Raw genomic sequence first — 20,831 nt, forward strand, 5'->3', positions numbered from 1 at the left:
CACAAGAACAAGGGGACACAATCTGAAGTTAGTTGGGGGAAAGATCAAAAGCAATGTGAGAAAATATTATTTCACTGAAAGAGTAGTAGATCCTTGGAACAAACTTCCAGCAGACGTGGTTGGTAATTCCACAGTAACTGAATTTAAACATGCCTGGGATAAACATATATCCATTGTAAGATAAAATACAGGAAATAGTATAAGGGCAGACTAGATGGACCATGAGGTCTTTTTCTGCCGTCAATCTTCTATGTTTCTATGTTTCTATATCTTATTGTTTACACCCAAAGGAAATTTCCAGGCAAACAAAATTCAAGAAGCAACTAAACCAGAATGCTGCATGAAATATTTTTTTCTCCCCTGTTGAGCAAAAGGGAGCTTTTTAAAAGAATTGCAAATGGGTTACTATATTTGTATATATAGGTATAATTTCTTTTAATGAGGGACTACCGTAATTGAAATATCGTGTTAGTTAAGCAAACTTTTAAATTAGATTTCCTCTTCTTTCTATTCTATTCTGTGAAATTGATTTCCTTTTCAATACGTGTAAGGCGTTTAAAAATTATTTGGGAATGAACCGCTTGGTTTAAGCTACTTTTTGTTTTTATTAAGAGTAGCTCAAGCCCTGAGTTCTGCCAGTAACGATAGATCTTTTTATATTATGCAAACGTGTTGCCAGTAAATCAAACTTCCCTTGAGGTCAAAGTGTATGTCCATTCCCTTAGTATGAAAAATACATTTTCTGTCTTGTTTCCCCCTCGAAGTTTGTTTTTAAGAATTAATTTAATGCAAAAAAAAAAATAGATATTGCTGCAGATAATATTTTCAAGAGTCAAAATAAATATGCTGGGCCTCTAAACCCATGCAAATTGCATAGAAAGTTGTGTGTTCACTTCATTGTCTATTTTAATTGGAAGAAATTTTTGGTTTAGCTTATTTCAAGGGAGCAAAAATGTCCCTTTCTTTTTTTCCCCTTTCTTTCTTTCTTTCTTTCTTTCTTTCTTTCTTTCTCTCTCTCTTTCTCTCTTGCCTTCCTTCCTTCCTTTTTTCTTTTTCTTTCTCTCTCTCTCTCTCTCTTTCTTCTTTCTTTCTTTCTCTCTCTCTCTCTTTCTCTCTCCCTCTCTTTCTTTCTTTCCTTCCTTCCTGCCTTCCTTCCTTTTTTCTTTTTCTTTCTTTCTTTCTTTCTTTCTCTCTCTCTCTCTCTCTCTCTCTCTTCTTTCTTTCTTTCTTTCTTTCTTTCTTTCTTTCTTTCTTTCTTTCGCTATCCCCAAAACCACTACCACCTCAGGTAACTTAGTTGTAGATCTATGGAAATGATTTCGGTTTGCCTTTTTTTTAATTCTAGACTTTTGTTTACAATCACATTAGAGTATGGAGTTAAAGGCAGGGGTGTTTTGAACATTCATATTTCTCTATTTCAAATGATCAAGATGGTTCAACTCCCAACGCTCCAGATTAGCAGGGATTGACTTCAGACAAACAAGCAAGCAGTAAACAATACACTAATCTTTGCTCCTGCCAACACTGGCAAGGCAAGCTACTATATATAGACAGGAAGCAAACCTCAAGTCACACTGGTGTTGTCACATAGCTGGGTAGTGAAAAGTCTGCAAGCAATCAACCAAGCTCAGAAAGCACCACAAACAATTATTGTGATAAATTCAGACAATGTGTTGAAAACCTTTCAGCCTGAAAATATTGACACACTTCAGAGTAATAAGAACGAGTCCATGGAGAGGGGCGGCATACAAATCCAATAGATAGATAGATAGATAGATAGATAGATAGATAGATAGATAGATAGATAGATAGATAGATGATAGAGGAAGGAAGGAAGGAAGGAAGGTCTGGAAGAAAAGAAAAAACAGAGCTGAATTCTGAATTTTTCCTGATTTTTAAAAGAGCCATGCTGAGTTAGAAATAGAAACATAGATTGAGGGCAGAAAAAGAGCTCATGGTCCATCTAGTCTGCCCTTATACTATTTCCTGTATTTTATCTTAGGATGGATCTATGTTTATCCCAGGCATTTATAAATTCAGCTATTGTGGATTTACCAACCACGTCTGCTGGAAGTTTGTTCCAAGCATCTACTCCTCTTTCAGTCAAATAATAATTTCTCATGTTGCTTCTGATCTTTCCCGCAACTAACCTCAGATTGTGTCCCCTTGTTCTTGGGTTCACTTTCCTATTAAAAACACTTCCGGCCTGAAACTTATTTAACCTTTTAAGATATTTAAATGTTTCGATCATGTCCCCATTTTCCCTTCTGTCCTTCTGACTCTACAGATTTAGTTCATTTAAGTCTTTCCTTATAGGTTTTATACTTAAGACCTTCCACCATTTTTGTAGCCCGTCTTTGGACCCGTTCAATTCGATCCATATCTTTTTGTAGGTGAGGTCTCCAGAACTGAACGCAGTATTACAAATTATTTTTCTTCATCTTAATATGGTTTTTTTTTTTGGGGGGGGGGGGGACTTGCTCTTTAGCAATCGTCCTCTGAGAAGGATGCCATTGAAAGCATCACTGACCCAATACATACCAAGCTGATTTTTATGTATTACAAATTTGAATTAAACTGAATTCAGCACAGATAGGTCCCTGTATCTTTTAAATTAAAAACACAGATGCTGTTTCCAGTATACAGATGTGTCCCTGTACCTTTTTAATTAAAAATACAGGTGCATTTTGCTGTATACAGATGCCGTTTTTCTATGGACATTTCCAGATTTTTCCGCCCCTCGTTCTGGATGCTGGAATTCCATCGCCAACTGCCAGCCCTGTGCTGGCTGGTTGCCATGGGAATACCTGCCCAGGAACAGCATCTCTCACCTTGGCTGCTGATGGACCAGCTTTGTGTCCTCTGAGTGCCCCAGACTGGAGGTTTCCCCATCGCTATTTTAGAACTTTCCATGGAGCCCAAACCTCCAGATCCGGTGGGCGCTGAGATCAAAGCCTTTGACGTTGTTTTTTAACAAGGATTTTCTCTGTTCTGTTTTGTAATGTCGGTAAACCACTTTGCCACCTCAAGGGATTTGAGTGGTGGACGACAATATAATTAGGGTGGGATGGATGGATTAAATGGCGTGTGAATTGGGACAAGGGGATGGGTTGATTCATTGGCCATGGGCTGGTTTGCTAGTCTCAACGTAAGATGGGCTACGTGGTTCCCTAGGCTGTTTCGAATTGTGGTTTTGTATGCCCTGATCATGCTGCTATGGTTTATGGCAAAAGTTTGGGGCTACTTCTCTTTGTGAAATGGAGAAGATAAATATTTGACTTTAGATATGTGTCATATTAGCGATCAACCTCATAATATTAACTGTAATTCTGGTAAAGGTTTTGGAATATAATATGTCAGAGATGGAATTTATTTGTCTTACTAAATAATGTTTGCTTCTTTGGGTTTATTGACCGTCACAAATTCCTGGATTCAAACCTCACACTGAGCCTTAAATCATGGCTTAAATTGTGTTGGTTACATTCAGCAAGCTGCACAGAAATCAAGTTTGGCTTAGTAAGTAGCCCAGATCCTCTCTGTCTCGGGTGCAACCCATTGATTTGAAGCGTAGATTTGGAAAAACTGATGAAAGAAAGCCAGGGGTAGCTGTGTGTGTGAATCTAAGTGTAGGGTTCAGGCAGATTGCTTCTCTCAATTTTATGGTATTTGGGGATCCAGCATCCAGATGAGTGGGTGGATGGGAGGATGGATGGATGGATGGATGGGTGATAGGGAAAGAAGGAAAGAAGGATGGAAAGAAGGAAGGGAAGGAGGGAGGGAGGGATGGGGGAAGAGAGGGAGCGAGGGAGGAAAGAAAGAAGGGAGGAAGGAAAAGGGGATGGAAGAAAGGAAGAGGAAAAGAAGAGAGAGAAAGACAAAGGAAAGAAAGAGAAAGAATGAAAAAGAGAGGAAAAGGAAGGAAGGAAGGAAAGGAAGAGAGAGAGGAAGAGATGAAAGAAAGAACAGAAAGGAAAGAAGGAAGGGAGACAGGAAAGGAAAAAAGAAAGGGAAGAAAAAAGAAGGGAAGGAAGGAAGGAAAGAAGGTGGAAAGAGAAAGAAAGAGATAGAAAGAGAAAAAGAAAGAAAGAGAGAGAGACAGAGAGAAAAAGAAAGAAGGAAGGAAGAGATGGATACACTAAAATTCAGTTTCTATTCTAGAGTTGAAAATGGACAATCTGAAAATCTACGTGAATGTATATGCGTGTGTGTGTTTCCATCCCGCATGGAAATGCCTTGGAAAGATGGGGTGGAGGAAACAAGAATGTCCACGGACACAACCATGAGGAAATCTGGCCGCACATCACACAAAGTGTCAAGGGTTTTGTGTTGAAATACATCTTCCAATTCAGGATGTTCTTTGAGAGTTTTTGGCCTGATGACTTTCTTTCCAATTTCCCGGCAACCGGGCTATAATTTTATTTCCAGGAAATCCTTCGCCCACCAAAGCCAAAAGAGGAAGGACATATTCTTTTGTCTGTGTGTGTTCGTTTGTTTCATTTTGTGTTGAGGTTTTTTGGGGTTTCAATCAGCTTTTTCCAGAGAAGTGTTTGAGCGTTTATGCTTAAGTCATTATAAAAAGAAATTGGCGCTTTTTAGCCAATCTGAAACCAGAGAGACGATCTAGGTCATAGGCAAGAAAGAAGAAGAAAAAAGTTACTGCAGAGTTGCTGCCTTTTCCATTTTCCATTATGGACTGGATAAAGATGGACTATGAATCGGCAACTGTACGTTGGTCTTTCTCCCTCTCTCTCTCCCTCTCTTCCTTCTTTCCTGGCACTTTAAAACCACGTGGAAACTTTTCTGCAACTTGAACAGTTTGAATCTCTGAAACCAAACTTAATTCTGCGGCAACATATGAGCTTTGCAGGGTCCTTCAAATCCATATGTTTTCTCTAATCTTAGCAACTTTTAAAACTTGTGGACTTCAACTCCCAGAATTCTCCAGCCAGCTATGTTGGCTGGAGAATTCTGGGAGTTGAAGTCCACAAGTCTTAAAAGTTGCCAAGTTTGGGGACGCCTGCTCTACAGCATGCCTTGATGGTAGGGCCTGTCCATGGGAGGAGAAAAATAGGATTTTTAAAAAAGGAGAAATGGGTTTTGCACCAAGGAACCTCTGCAGAACTTCCTAGAATGCCTCCAGAATGGTAGATAGCTTCTGGTGGAGAAGGTTCTTGCAAAGATGGTGGGTGAAGATGCTTATGACGTACAGTGGATATTGTTATGGGGTTGGAATTTGTTGTGTTAGTGGTAGGGTTGAATCTTCTGGGCAGCTTCCAGAATGGTAGAAAGCTTCTGGAGGAGAAGGTCTGTTTGAATCTGTCTGAAGTAGTGTAGGGTTTCCTGCCTAAGCAGGGGGTTGGACTAGAAGACCTCCAAGGTCCCTTCCAACTCTGTTATTGTTATTGTTATTTAAGGTTCTTGCGTACGTGCCAGCACATATGGTTTGGTGAAGATGTTTCTGATACACGGGATATTGCTATGGGGTTGGAGTCTCTTGTGTTGGTGGTGGTGTTGAATCTTCTAGGCAACCTTGTTGGGATCCAGTCTGGATTTCCATTTGATCTAGAAAAGTCCAGAATTGTCCAATTTGTTCCTTCAGGTCTGCTGTGGTGGCATTTATGAGGATTAAAATTGGTGATCTCCTGAACTGTTAAATCCGACCTCTTCAGAAATGGTTGAACTTTTGTCCTTTCACTTCTGACCAGCATTCCTGTTGATGCTGGAAGTTGTCCACCAGTTGAACAAGACTTGCCGGTTGTTTTCTTCACCACAAATGTGGTGGTGGGTTGCCTTTGCTTCCAGAGCGTTCCTGTGAATTTCCATCTAGCATCTAAACCAGGAGGGAGAGGATTGAATCTTTTCTCACTCAATGTTTCCCCAAATCGATGAAATCTACATAATTCAATTTTCAGAGATTGGGGGATTCTGCTGACTTTGCTTCTCTCATTCTGTTACCTCTGCTGGTTTGGAAACTGTGTGGGAACATTTTTTTTTTTTTGGAGAGCATATTTTCAAAACATTTGCTGTGCTAATTCCTTGTTTGATGTTACTCTTTGCTGCCCTGTGGATTCCAATAGGATGGAAAGGCAGGATACACATTTAAAAAAATGAAAAAAATGACTGGGACGGCGCGGTTAGAATTTAAAACAGGAGAGAAACACACCGCCAATTTTTGGCACAAGGTTTTCCGCTGTTGAGAAAAACTGTAATTACTACCTCTGACACAAATGTTGCAACGGGAAAACAGAATATTTTCTGCATAATAAGACAGATTGAACTCGTCCCTAGAAATTCTAGACGCTGCTTTAAAAGAATTTGAAATAATTGGGAATTATCGCTATTTGTGGGGGCTTTTGCCAGATATCTCGAGATCGGAGAGTCTGCTTTTCTTCAGATATAAGAAGGGCTGGATATTTTCCCAGAAATCAATGTGAACGGCTGCTCACAGCTGCCAGTTAAACTAGATAATTCCAGTGTGGTTATACTGTCAGTACAGTACATCAATATGGTTTTTCATTCTTGGTCTACGTTTTAGCTGAAAAATGTGGGATTTATGTTCTCTCCACGCAAGATGACCCCACCAGTTGGAGAAATATCTTTATTAATTGGCAGGGAACCTTCACGCATAAATCTGCATTTGTGGGAGACCAAATTCCAAGAACATTAACACACAAACAAAAAATCACGTGCGTTATTGACAACTTCATTTTTTTCCTCTTTCTTTGTTTTATAGTTTGCTGGGGAAGAAAAGCGATTTGGGACCCGAACTATAGTGGTTGGCCATCACTTGGTTCCTCATATTGAAGCTTATGTGCCCCAAAAGTTCTGCTCCAATCAAATTGTCTCCTCCAAGGTATGGATTGATGGGACTTCATGGGTTGAATCCCTCTGCATCACTCAAGGATGGTCCATGCAGTGCCAAGGTCCTTGGACAACTGGTTGCCTTCTAGAAGTTTCCAGATATGTAATCCATGTTGGTTGGGAATGATGGAAGCTGTAGTCTGACTTAAGATATGGGAACGGACCTCAGATCTTCACATTTATCGGTTTTACAATTCCAGTATCAAAGAGTTTAGAGCAAGGTTGTCCAACTTGGGCAACTTTAGACTTGGGGACGTCAACTCAACGCAACCTTAGCCAGCCATTCCTAACCATGGCTAGCTTAGGAATTCTGGGAGTTGAAGTCCACATGTCTTCATGTTGCCAAGATCAGAGCTTCAACCTGATTAGTAAACCTAACACTACGGGATTTTTAAAAAATATTTTAATGCAAATCCATGCAAAATCTGGAGTTGCATAATACAGTGAACTAGGATTTGTTTAACACAAGCTAAAGAATAATTTCATATGAATAATGAATATCTCCCCTTTCTACTTAATGGTTGAGACCAAGCCAGCTGTTTTCAGACAATTTGTTGGTTTGGCCAGATTAAGTTTTGGCTAAACCTAACTATAAAACTAAGAAAGTGTGCAGACTTCCCAAACGTTTTGCAATTCAGAAAAGCACAAGCTTGGACAATCTTGTCTTCCATAGTTAATTAAAAAATGGTTTTTGTAAAAAAAAAAAATTAAGGTAGTTTTTAGTGTCACTCTATTGACTTTTTATTTTATTTCAGGGAAGGAAAAATCTAGCAATTATATTTGTATATATGTCTGTTTCTGTGTTTAATGAACATCGGGTTGGTTAATTTTCTTCACGCTTTTATACCGTGAAGTTTTTTTTATTGAGTTGGGGTTTTTTTCTGTTTTAATTTGGGACTTCTTTAGAATTGTCTTTTTCAGGAAGCTGAGGTTAAAAAATCTGCAAAGAAATCAAATAGTTCACCCCATCACACTTCCCAGTTTACTTTTGGGCCAGTTTTTTCCCCTTTTTGGGTAAAAAAACTTACGTAATTGTATTGGGATAAGGGAGCTAGAATAAAATTTTGCAGCATGTGAAATTCCTGTTAAATATTAAATTTAGAACATACATGTCCATTAAGGTCTGCATGCCAGCTATTTGCTTTTTCAAAGTCATTTAAAAATGGCATTTGTTCCCTGGTGGGCTGGTAGTAGAATTCATAGAATTGAATCAAAAGAGAGAATCAAAAGAGAGAGAGAGAGAGAGTGACTTTCGTAAGCTATTTAAAACCCACCTCTGCCGTCAGGCATGGGGGAATTGAGATGCTCTTTCCCCCTAGGCCTTTACAATTTTATGCATGGTATGTCTGTATGTACGTTTGGTTTTTATATTAATGGGTTTCTAATTGTTTTTAGTATTAGATTATTATTGTACACTGTTTTATGATTGCTGTTAGCCGCCCCGAGTCTCCGGAGATGGGCGGCATACAAATCCAATGAATGAATGAATGAATGAATGAGGAGGGTTTTGGGGGTTGGGGTTGGGGTATACCTTTTTTTAATTTTCTCTACCATAAAATAAAACGATATATAGTTATAAACACAACAATGCTTATAATCAGTCATATATAAGCTCTTCTTTTCTTATTACTCATTCAATGGAGGCTCTCATCTCTCCTCATCTAAAAAATTCTATTAATTCTATACAACATTGTCAATTCTTAAAAGTCTAAATAAAAATTCTTCTTCTCCATCTTACTGTAAAAAGTTACATTGCATCAATGCAAACATTAATAAAATCTCTTTTATCTGTATTATATTGCTAATTAAAATTTAGCTATATGATACAATATATATATATATATATAGTGTATATATATTGTATATTATATATATATATATATCTCACATAATTTTGCTCCGACAGAAGCATATCCGACAAAAAATGAACATATATATATATATACACACAGATAGATAGATAGATAGATAGATAGATAGATAGATAGATAGAAAGAGAGATAGATAGAAAGAGAGAGAGAGATAGAGAGAGATAGAGATAGAGATAGAGATAGAGATAGAGATAGATAGATAGATAGATAGATAGATAGATAGATAGATAGAGAGAGAGAGAACTTTAATAAAAGAAACTATTCATAATATATCATCTATTTCATAAAATAAAGTTAAGAAAAACAACCTCACATATCTGGCGCTCAGCAAATCAGGATATAAACCCTGCCATTTAGTGGTTTTAAGGTGGCTCCCATCTTATTTTTGTCTTGCAGTACACAATCTGGAATTTTATTCCCAAGAATATGTTTGAACAGTTCCGAAGAATTGCCAATTTTTACTTCCTTGTCATCTTCCTTGTGCAGGTGAGACTACTTTAAGGGAAGGACGGTGGTTTGGGTTTCCTTTTCTTATTTTTATTTTTTTAAAAAAGAACTGACCTTTTTTTTTTTGGTCCTCAGTTCTGGGGCTTACAGTCTGTAAAATAAAGGTTTAACAGATTGACAGAGTTGGAAGGGACCATGTTGGGTCATCTCTAGCCCAACCCCTCTGTCCAAGCAGTAGACCCTACACCAGTGTTTCCCAACCTTGGCAACTTGAAGATATCTGGACTTCAACTCCCAGAATTCCCCAGCCAGCATTCTCTGGCTGGGGAATTCTGGGAGTTGAAGTCCAAATATCTTCAAGTTGCCAAGGTTGGGAAGCCCTGCCCTATACTGTTTTTGACCAATCTCTTCTTGCTGCACCTCAAAGAAATAAAGTGCAGCTATTTCTTAATAGGTTGCCATGATATCACCTGGCATCTCCCCAAAGCCTGGAAAATTTTTGGAACAGGTGAAGGAACCTTACATAACTTGAGATAAATCAAAATTGCCCTTGGCCATGGGTGTGGATTTTCCATGTTTACAATGAGAGACAACTTAATCTAGAATTAATTAACCGGTTGTGGAGAACCGTGCCAGTAGAGATGGGTGGCCACACGCGGATATTTGCACAATCCTTCTGTAAACGGTTTGATCTTGATCACTCCTCTGGCATAATCGTCCTATTCTTTTTAATATGTTTGTGAGTGACATAGGGGAAGGTTTGGTAGGGAAGGTTTGCCTATTTGCCGATGACTCTAAAGTGTGCAATAGGGTTGATATTCCTGGAGGCGTCTGTAATATGGTAAATGATTTAGCTTTACTAGATAAATGGTCAAAGCAATGGAAACTGCAGTTTAATGTTTCCAAATGTAAAATAAATGCACTTGGGGAAAAGGAATCCTCAATCTGAGTATTGTATTGGCAGTTCTGTGTTAGCAAAAACTTCAGAAGAAAAGGATTTAGGGGTAGCGATTTCTGACAGTCTCAATTTGTTTGAAGTGATGTAAGGTTTCCTGCCCGAGCAAGGGATTGAACTAGATAACCTCCAAGATCCCTTCTACCATTGTTGTTGTGTGTTGTTGTTATTATTATTATGTTGCATCCTATTCTCACTGACATGCTAGGGCCACCAGAGACATTACTCCTCAATACGAGTGAGGTTAGCCATGCCCACCCTGCCCCTCCAACAATCAAGGTCAAACACAACCCTGATGCGACCCTCAGTGAAATGGAGTTTGACACCCCTGTTCTAGAAAGTTACCCAAGATGCCTTCAAAGTGGCAGATTCTCCAGCCAAAATCACTCTGGAAGACCATCCCAAATTCCCGATGGTCTTCCAAAAAGCCAAGGAAAACACGCTAACATGCTTGGGAAGACACCTTTTTTGGATCAACCAGTTTAGAAGCGTCATCAAGGAACAGCTGTTGCCTTTAAGATGGTCAATCCTGTAGCTTTTCTGCCTTTCTGCTTAGGTGATAGTGGACACACCGACCAGCCCAGTGACCAGCGGCCTCCCTCTCTTCTTTGTGATTACCATTACAGCTGTGAAACAGGTAAGTCTGGCTCCTTATCCCCAGCAAACAGAGGGGTGTGTGTGTGTTTCTATCCACCTCTTCTGAACCTCCCTTCTTCATATTCTACGTTTCTCTCGCTGCAACTGGGGATGGTTGTAGCAAGTGGAGCCCATGTCTTCTCTCCCTTCCGTTCTGGGATTGTATCCCCCCCCCCAGCTTTCTGGTCTGTGTATTCATCCCCTTTCTTTCTTTCTTTCTTTCTTTCTTTCTTCCTTCCATCCATCTCTTTTTTCAGGGATATGAGGACTGGCTGCGGCACCGAGCGGACAAGGAAGTCAACAAGAGTGCAGTCTTTGTGATCGAAAATGGAGAGAGTGTGAAGAAGGAGTGTGAAAAGATCAAGGTAACAGGAGAACACGTTTCTCCCGGCCTCTGAAGGATTTCAGTTCAAACAATTTTGATGGATGAATGGATGGATAGATGAGATAGAGAGAGAGAGAGAGAGAGAGAGATAAAAATAGATGATAGATAGATAGATAGATAGATAGATAGATAGATAGATAGATAGATAGATAGATAGATAGGATGGATGATATATAGATGGGTAGGTATGTAGGTAAGTATGTAGGTATGTAGATAGGTATGTAGATAGGTATGTAGATAGGTATGTAGATAGGTATGTGGGTAGGTAGGAAGGTAGAGAGATAGAGAGATAAAAATAGATAGACAGATAGATAGATAGATAGATAGATAGATAGATAGATAGATAGATAGGATGGATGATATATGGATGGATGGATGGATGATAGATATAGAGATACATTGATGGGTGGATGATATAAGATATAGAGATAGATGATAGATAGATAGATAGATGATAGATAGATAGATAGATAGATAGATAGATAGATAGATAGATAGATAGATAGGATGGATGATATATAGATGGGTAGGTATTTAGGTAGGTATGTAGGTAAATATGTAGGTAGGTAGGTAGGTAGGTAGATAGAAAGAGAGAGAGAGAGGAATGATAGAAAGGTATGATAGAAAGATGATGAGAGAGAGTCAGACAGACAAACTGATTGATTGACAGAGCGACTGATGTACAGACTGTTTTTACAAAAATTACAACTCCCTGTTTTGGTTTTGAGGTTGGCGACATAGTAGAAGTGCCTGTAGACGAAACCTTTCCGTGTGATCTTGTTTTACTGGCCTCAACTAACAAGGAAGGCACCTGCTACGTCACAACTGCCAGTCTAGATGGAGAATCAAATCACAAGGTAAGAGGACAAGTGAACCTACCCTTGCCGTTTCCTTGGCAAGACACCTGGATGTGGTTGGCCTTTGTCTCCTTCTAGAACCCAGAATCTCCTACTTTTTAAGCTGGTATATCCATCCTTTCTATATACAGTTTATTCTATCCAGAATAAACACCTGAATAAGTTTCTCTTGTGTTGACTTCCAAAGAATTTGCTTTCTGTGGGTATCTTAGAAAACAAAACAGATGAGAAAACGCAGAAAGGATTGAGTATAAAATACTTTTTAAAAAGTTTTATTTTTTAAAAAAGTGTCTTTCCATCACACGTATACATTTAGCTGTGTAGATCCTTCCTTCCTCAAATACGATTTATCATTTCTCACTTTCCGGGGAAGAGAATAATGCATCTCATTTAACCAAAAAGGAGGCAAATTTCAAAATAATGAGCTCGGCGGAGGGTTTTGTTTATGAAGATGGATTGCCACTAGAGATCTTGCAGACAGAACTGATTTATAACTCCTGAGCAGTTTGCGGAAATAGGAGCTCCTACACACACACAAAACACACACAAAAGAGGAACTTTTGAATTGTGTGTTAGCTTCTTAAAGACGTTTCCTGCTACCTGCAGGATGTGAAACCTTTCCCCACCAATATTACTCTGAAATTTCAGAGAAATGTTGACAGTCCTGACCAATTTCGGTTGGCGAGGCAATTCAGTCTTGAAATGAGTTGGACACCCACCCACCCCGGATGTAGAGTCAAAACGAAAGAGGGTTTTAAGCTTCTGGTTAACTCGGAGGATCATCCCTACAAGATTCAGGCGAGGTTTGAGGAAAGGGGGGGGGGTGCCAGTAGACATGTTTATCGCTTCATGGATACGGAGAGTTTTGCAAAACTTTTGCCAGACCCATCCTCGAATACAGCTCATCTGTTTGGAACCCATATCGCATCTCAGACATTAACACCCTTGAAAATGTCCAAAGATATTTCACCAGAAGAGCCCTTCACTCCTCCACTCGAAACAGAATCCCCTACGAGACTAGACTTTCAATCCTGGGCCTAGAAAGTTTAGAACTAAACATAATCTAAGTATTGCCCACAAGATCATATGCTGCAACGTCCTGCCTGTCAAAGACTACTTCAGCTTCAACCACAACAACACAAGAGCACACAACAGATTTAAACTTAATATTAACCGCTTCAAACTTGACTGTAAAAAATATGACTTTAGTAATCGGGTTGTCGAAGCGTGGAACTCATTACCGGACTCCATAGTGTCATCCCCAAACCCCCAACACTTTACCCTTAGATTATCTACGGTTGACCTATCCAGATTCCTAAGAGGTCAGTAAGGGGCGAGTACAAGTGCACTAGAGTGCCTTCTGTCCCCTGTCCTATTGCTCTCCTATATCTCCTATACCTTTCTTCTATTCCAATATCTCTTCTTCTATTCTTTCATTGATATGTTCTATTCCTATATCTTCTTTTCTATTATTTCTTAGATATATTTTACTATGAGTATCTCCTCTATAACCTTCATCATGTATTTTACTATGTGTATATAGATATATACCCACTAAAACCCTCATTGTGTATTGGACTAAATAAATAAAAAAATAAATAAATAAATAAACAAACAAATAAATAAAAAATGGTTGACATGGAAAAGCTTGTCCAAATAGTTATATCTTAGCAGCAAAGGGGGGAGGTTGCTCCCAATATACCAGCCAACAATAACAAGGGGAAGAGCCTTCTCTGTGGTGGCTCTGACTCTGGAACCAGCTCCCACCAGAGATTAGGATTGCCCCCACCCAGATTAAAAACCCTTATTGTAAAAATTAATAACACAACCCAAGCAAACCAATACATAAATCATAGTAGCTAAGGAGAATAACAACTTTTAGGAGATAGTCCAAAGTAGGAAATGGGCCCAAGAGGAACAAATTCCACTTTATTGTAGAGTCGCAGTAACATAATCTTGCAAATCTGAAGCTCCCCTCTGTCTTAACAACCCAAGAAACTAGGAAGACCCTCTTAGGGGTTCAGCTGCCTCTTATTAGAAGAGAAAATGATGGAATTGAATGGAAGGGAAGGGAAAGGAAGAGAGGAGGGAAGAGGAGAGGAGAAGAGAAGAGAAGGTAGAAGAATAGAATGGAAGATAACAGAACGGAATAGAATAGAATATTAAATGGGAATAGAATAGAATGTTTATTATTTATTTATTTATTTATTTATTTATTGGATTTGTATGTCGCCCTTCTCCAAGGACTCGAATAGAATAGAAAAGAGAACAGAACAGAACAGAATAGAAAACAGAGTTGGAAGGGACCTTGGAGGTCTTCTAGTCCAACCCCCTGCTTAGGCAGGAAACCCAACACCACTTCGGACAAATGGTTATCCAACCTCTTTGTAAAAACTTCCCGTGTTGGAGCATTCACAACTTCTGGTGGCAAGTTGTTCCACTGATTAATTGTTCTCAGTGTCAGGACATTTCTCCTTAGTTCTAAATCACTTCCCTCCTTGATTAGTTTCCATCCATTGCTTCTTGTTCTACCCTCAAGGACATTGGAGAACAGATTGACTCCTTCTTCTTTGTGGGAAATATCAGAACACTGCTACCATGTCTCCCTTGGTCCTTCTTTTCTTTAAACTAGACATACCCAACTTCCTGCAACCATTCTTTGATCATGGCCTACTCTGTGGCTCTTCTCCTCACCCCCATCCCATCCCCCAAGGTGAAACTCGCAAACAACCCTCCAATTCAGCTTGATTTTCTCTTCTGGGCATCCTTCCAAGAAGAGCATTGAAGTTCACACAGGTTCACCAAGAGATACTTAGGAGACAAGTTGAACTCAGAGACATTATTGGAAATAAAAGTGACACTAGAAGCAAAGGGACTTGCTTTGCCCTATCATTTTTTGTAGTTACTGGATTCTTGTAAATGCCTACAAGTCCAAGTGGAACTCCCTAATGATCAACCAAGACGTTTGACATTAATCACGAAACGGTTTGATTCCCATCATAAAGTTTGTTTACTCATTGCTGCATGAAATTAACGCCTGCATTTCTCGGGTGGATCATTAAAAACTGTCTCCTGTTCTAATCTTAAACAGCTCTTAAAACTAGAAATTGGGGGGAGGAGACATAGAGGAAATGGAGAGACAGAAATAGAAAGAGGAAAAGAATAATCAAGTTTTCCTTTCATCTTATATCTTCCTGCACTTTTGTTTCTATCATAGAAACATAGAAACATAGAAACATAGAAGTCTGACGGCAGAAAAAGACCTCACGGTCTATCTAGTCTGCCCTTATACTATTTTCTGTATTTTATCTTAGGATGGATATATGTTTATCCCAGGCATGTTTAAATTCAGTTCCTGTGGATTTAACAACCACGTCTGCTGGAAGTTTGTTCCAAGGATCTACTACTCTTTCAGTGAAATGATATTTTCTCATGTTGCTTTCGATCTTTCCCCCAACTAACTTCAGATTGTGTCCCCTTGTTCTTGTGTTCACTTTCCTATTAAAAACACTTCCCTCCTGGACCTTATTTAACCCTTTAACATATTTAAATGTTTCGATCATGCCCCTCTTTTCCTTCTGTCCTCCAGACTATAGAGATTGAGTTCATGAAGTCTTTCCTGATACGTTTTATGCTTAAGACCTTCCACCATTCTTGTAGCCCGTCTTTGGACCCATTCAATTTTGTCAATATCTTTTTGTAGGTGAGGTCTCCAGAACTGAACACAGTATTCCAAATGTGGTCTCACCAGCATTCTATATAGCGGGATCATAATCTCCCTCTTCCTGCTTGTTATACCTCTAGCTATGCAGCCAAGCATCCTACTTGCTTTCCCTACCGCCTGACTGCACTGTTCACCCATTTTGAGACTGTCAGAAATCACTACCCCTAAATCCTTTTCTTCTGAAGTTTTTGCTAACACAGAACTGCCAATGCAATGCTCAGATTGAGGATTCCTTTTCCCCAAGTGCATTATTTTACATTTGGAAACATTAAACTGCAGTTTCCATTGCTTTGACCATGTTATCTAGTAAAGCTAAATCATTTACCATATTACAGACGCCTCCAGGAATATCAACCCTATTGCACACTTTAGAGTCATCGGCAAATAGGCAAACCTTCCCTACCAAACCTTCCCCTATGTCACTCACATAGGGGAAGTTTATGTACATTTTTATTTGCAGCATACAAATCTAATTAATAATAATAATAATAATAATAATAATAATAATAATAATAATAATAATATAGAATGACTGTTTAATGCAACATTATACAATGACTGTTTAATGCAAAGGGTGAGTTTTAAGATTATTAAGATTAAGATTCATTAGATTTGTATGCCGCCCCTTCTCCAAAGACTCATTTAAAAGTTAAATACATTAAAAATATCTTTCCTGTACTTCACGGAAATTCGTTTTTCACGGGTGGTCTTGGAACGCAGCAAAAAACGAGGGATCGCTGAACTGATAAATCCCATGTAGCAATGGTTCAAATTACAGATTTAAAATTGGCAGGAGTGTGGGTGGGTTGGCTGCTGAGGGTTCTTCAGTTTTATTTTATTTTTTATTTATTTATTCAATTTTTATGCCGCCCTTCTCCTTAGACTCAGGGCGGCTTACAACATGTTAGCAATAGCACTTTTTAACAGAGCCAGCATATTGCCCCCACAATCTGGGTCCTCACTTTACCCACCTCGAAAGGATGGAAGGCTAAGTCAACCTTGAGCCGGTGATGAGATTTGAACCGCTGACCTTCAGATCTACAGTCAGCTTCAGTGGCCTGCAGTACAGCACTCTACCTGCTGCGCCACCCCGGCTCTTTTTGTGTGTCTTTGGGTTGTTTTTTTTCTACTTTTTTTAATAAATTATTTTTATTAATTTTTAACAAGTTTAATACACACAACATAAAACAGTGCATAGTGAAATGTGCCCACCACCCAGACACACACACATTCCCCACCACCAAATCGGGGGTGTTTCTTATATAGTCCACTTTGACCCAAGAGCAATATATCTATTTATGTATTATAGAGTGATTCCAATTTATTTCTTGTAGCTTGGTCTCGGATTCTGCTCGTCATATATCGTCTTACCTTGTCCCACCGTCCCATCAGTTGTCCCAATTCAGTTTCATTATCCAAATTTATCCTTTTATCCATAATTTCAAATTGAATATGGTCCATCATGTACTTTTTTTTCCTCCCTAGACTCATTATGCCGTGCACGATACAGCCAAGTTGAATTCGGTTGAAGCCATGAACGGTTTGGTTGCCACCATTGAATGCGAACAACCCCAGCCCGATTTGTACAAGTGAGCTCTGACGTGGAGACCCAACGGCGTCGTGATAGTCTTATTTCTTTACCAAGCCTGCTTGCTTCCTTCCTTTAAATTTAAATGGCTGTAACTCCCATACGGAAACGAGCCATTGACAATACTACACAGAGGTGGGATCAGTGGAGGGCTGCAATGTTTTTTTACTACTATACGGTGGGCGTGACTTATTTTGTGGGTGTGGCTTGCTGGCCATGTGACCAGGTGGGAGTGGTTTGATGAGCATGTGACCGGGGGGGTGTCTTAAAGGTCATGTGACTGGCTTAAAGGTGGACAAATTGATGTCAAGGGTTTGGGTTAGGGTGCCTGGCCTCTCCTCGTCTCAAAGAGATACAATTTCCCCATCTATTTACTATTACTGAACATCCAAAATATACTCTTTAATTATTATTATTATTATTATTATTATTATTATTATTATTATTATTATTTATTAGATTTGTATGCCACCCTTCTCCGTAGACTCGCGGCGGCTCACAACAGTGATAAAAACAATACATGATAACAAATCTAATAATTAAAATCTAAAATAACAGTTTTACATTACAAAGTCTAAAAAAATTAATAAATTCTATGTATATATGCCATATGTGTACATACGTATTACAAACAGGCACAAGAAAATATACATTATCTACTATATAAAGTGTGTGTGTATGTACACACACAGCTCTTCTAAAATTATACACATTCAGCCTCATTTATTGCAATAGGAAAAACATGCCCAGAAGGGAAAAAATATATCATTTTTTCCCTACCGATTCTGCGTACCTGGTCATACCCGTAGGAGCCCATCACTGGGTGGGATCCACATAATTTTTCTACTCATTCTCCCAGCACCAATAATGTGAGGGCGCGCCTTCCAGGCATGCGCTTTGCTCATGTACGCAGCTTGAATGCATGTGCATCGCTTAGAAACCTTGCTAAATAAGTTGGCATAAGCGCCTGAGTGGGATGGGTCGTGGGCCCCAGTTGCTACTACCGGTTTGCCCGAACCAATTCGAACCGGCGGAATACCGTATTTGATACTATATCAACATCCTTCTCTGCGAATGTCCCAACAGGTTTGTGGGCAGAATTAACATCTACACCGATGAACCAGAGCCGTTAGCCAGGTGGGTTCCTTCGCTTGATGGATTGGGATTTAAGATCTTGTGACCAATTAACTATGGTGGAGGATGGGAATGAGGATCTTGAAGAAGATACAGTAGGTGTGGCAAGGGTGGGAAAATATGGACCTAATCTGGGAGAACAGGAGGTGAGGAAGAAACTCAAGAAGACGTCATCTTGACCCTCTTTGGTATAAGTGAAACATAGAATAGAACAGTGATGGTGAACGTTTCCCCGCCCCCCCGGGTGCTGAAAGAGCATGGGCATGCGCTATCGTACATGCTTGAGTGCCCACACCCATAATTCAATGCCTGGGGAGGGTGAAAACTGCTTCTCCCGCCCCCCAGGGGCCCTCTGGAGGCTTGAAACTGCTCATTTCCCAAATTCTGGTGAGCCCAATAGGTTCATGTTTGTTTGTTTGTTTGTTTGTTTGTTTGTTTGTTTGTTTGTTTGTTTGCTGATTGATTGGATTTGTATGCCGCCCCTCTCCGTAGACTCGGGGCAGCTAACAACAGTAATAAAAACAATATATAACAATCCAATATTAAAACGGTTAAAAGCCCATTATATAAAAACCAATCATACATACAGACATACCATGCATAAAATTATAAAGGCCTAGGGAGAAAGTGTATCTCAGTTCCCCCATGCATGGCGGCAGAGGTGGGTTTTAAGCAGCTTACGAAAGGCAAGGAGGGTGGGGGCAATTCTAATCTCTGGGGGAAGTTGGTTCCAGAGGGTCGGAGCCGCCACAAAGAAGGCTCTGCTGTCTCCCGCCAGACAACATTATTTAGTCGACGGGACCCGGAGAAGGCCAACTCTGTGGGACCTAACCGGTCGCTGGGATTCGTGCGGCAGAAGGCGGTCCCGGAGATATCCTGGTCCGGTGCCATGAAGGGCTTTATAGATCATAACCAACACTTTGAATTGTGACTGGAAACTGATCGGCAACCAATGCAGACTGCGTAGTGTTGGAGTAACATGGGCATACCTAGGGAAGCCCATGACTGCTCTCGCAGCTGCATTCTGCACGATCTGGAGTTTCCGAACACTTTTCAAAGGTAGCCCCATGTAGAGAGCGTTACAGTAGTCGAGCCTCGAGGTGATGAGGGCATGAGTGACTGTGAACAGTGACTCCCGGTCCAAATGTTTGCCCTCCCCAGGCTCCAAAGGTTCCCTGGACCTGGGGGAGGGTAAAAACATCCCCCCACGTCCCCTCTGGAGGCTCTCTGGAAGCCAAAAATGCAATCCCAGAGCCTCTGTCTGAGCCAAAATTCCACGTTGGAGCTGAGCTAGGGCAACGACTCGCGTGCCAGCAGCTGGAATAGATAGAGTAGAATAGAATTTTATTGGCCAAGTGTGATTGGACACACAAGGAATTTGTTTTGGTGCATGTGCTCTCAATGTACATAAAAGAAAAGATATGTTCATCAAGAGTCACGAAGGGACAACACATAATGATGGTCCAGGTACAAATAAGCAATCGAACCATATTAGGAACCAGTCAAGATAAATTATAAAGATACGAGCAGGAAAATTACAGTTCTACAGTTATTTGCGGGAGGAGATGGGTGATGGGACCGATGAGAAGATCCATAGCAGGGCATCCTTTGTGAATAGTTTGATCCAGTTGCTTCTCTTCTTACAAATGTTCTGATTTGTTTTCAGGCCGCTGGGTCCCGAGAACCTTTTGCTGAAAGGCGCAAAATTGAAAAGCACCCCAAAGATTTACGGTGAGCAAGAGCTTTCCTGCTTCTGAATTTCCCTGAGAGTCGCATCGGGGATTTACTTGCGGAAGACAGATCGGCTGCCTATCCACATTTCTGCTTCCTTTCTTCTTTCTAGCTCTTTAATTGTTCAGGGTTTCTCTCCCTTGCTTTGCAGGAGTCGCTGTATATACTGGAATGGAAACCAAGATGGCGTTGAACTACCAAGGGAAGTCTCAGAAACGCTCTGCAGTTGAAAAGTAAGCTTGGAGGCCCATCTTCGCCCGTTCTTTGTCTTTATGAATATTTGTCTGAAGCAGTAATGGCGAACCTATGGCATGGATGCCACAGGGGGCATGTGGAGCCATATCTGCTGGTGCGAGAGCCATTGCCCTAGCTCAGCTCCAACGTGCATGTGTGTGCCAGCCAGCTGATTTTTGGTTCACGCAGAGGCTCTGGGGAGGCGGTTTTGGCTTCCAGAGAGCCTCCAGGGGGATGGGGGAGGGCGTTTATAGCCTCCCCTGACGCCAAGGAAGCCTTTGGAACCTGGGGAGGGCAAAACATGAGTCTACTGGGCCCACCAGAATTTGGGTAACAGGCCATTTTTGGCCTCCAAAGGTCCTCCATGAGACGGGGGAAGCTGCTTTAGCCTTTCCCAGGCATTGAATT

General features: G+C 40.2%; 1 protein-coding gene across 3 annotated transcripts in view; it reads left to right on the plus strand.

The window, feature by feature from the left end:
- The window catches only part of ATP11C (ATPase phospholipid transporting 11C), an 83,290-nt gene that overhangs the window by 20,196 nt on the left and 42,263 nt on the right, over positions 1-20,831 (plus strand). For all 3 annotated transcript variants that reach the window (XM_070759962.1, XM_070759961.1, XM_070759960.1), the window contains exons 2-10: positions 6,734-6,853; positions 9,129-9,218; positions 10,691-10,771; positions 11,028-11,135; positions 11,884-12,012; positions 17,222-17,325; positions 18,411-18,461; positions 20,125-20,189; positions 20,341-20,422. In XM_070759962.1, the coding sequence (XP_070616063.1) occupies positions 6,734-6,853; positions 9,129-9,218; positions 10,691-10,771; positions 11,028-11,135; positions 11,884-12,012; positions 17,222-17,325; positions 18,411-18,461; positions 20,125-20,189; positions 20,341-20,422 (830 nt within the window). The remainder of the gene's footprint in view (positions 1-6,733; positions 6,854-9,128; positions 9,219-10,690; positions 10,772-11,027; positions 11,136-11,883; positions 12,013-17,221; positions 17,326-18,410; positions 18,462-20,124; positions 20,190-20,340; positions 20,423-20,831) is intronic.

This window comes from Erythrolamprus reginae, chromosome 8, assembly GCF_031021105.1.
Source record: "Erythrolamprus reginae isolate rEryReg1 chromosome 8, rEryReg1.hap1, whole genome shotgun sequence".
Taxonomy (NCBI): Eukaryota; Metazoa; Chordata; class Lepidosauria; order Squamata; family Dipsadidae; genus Erythrolamprus; species Erythrolamprus reginae.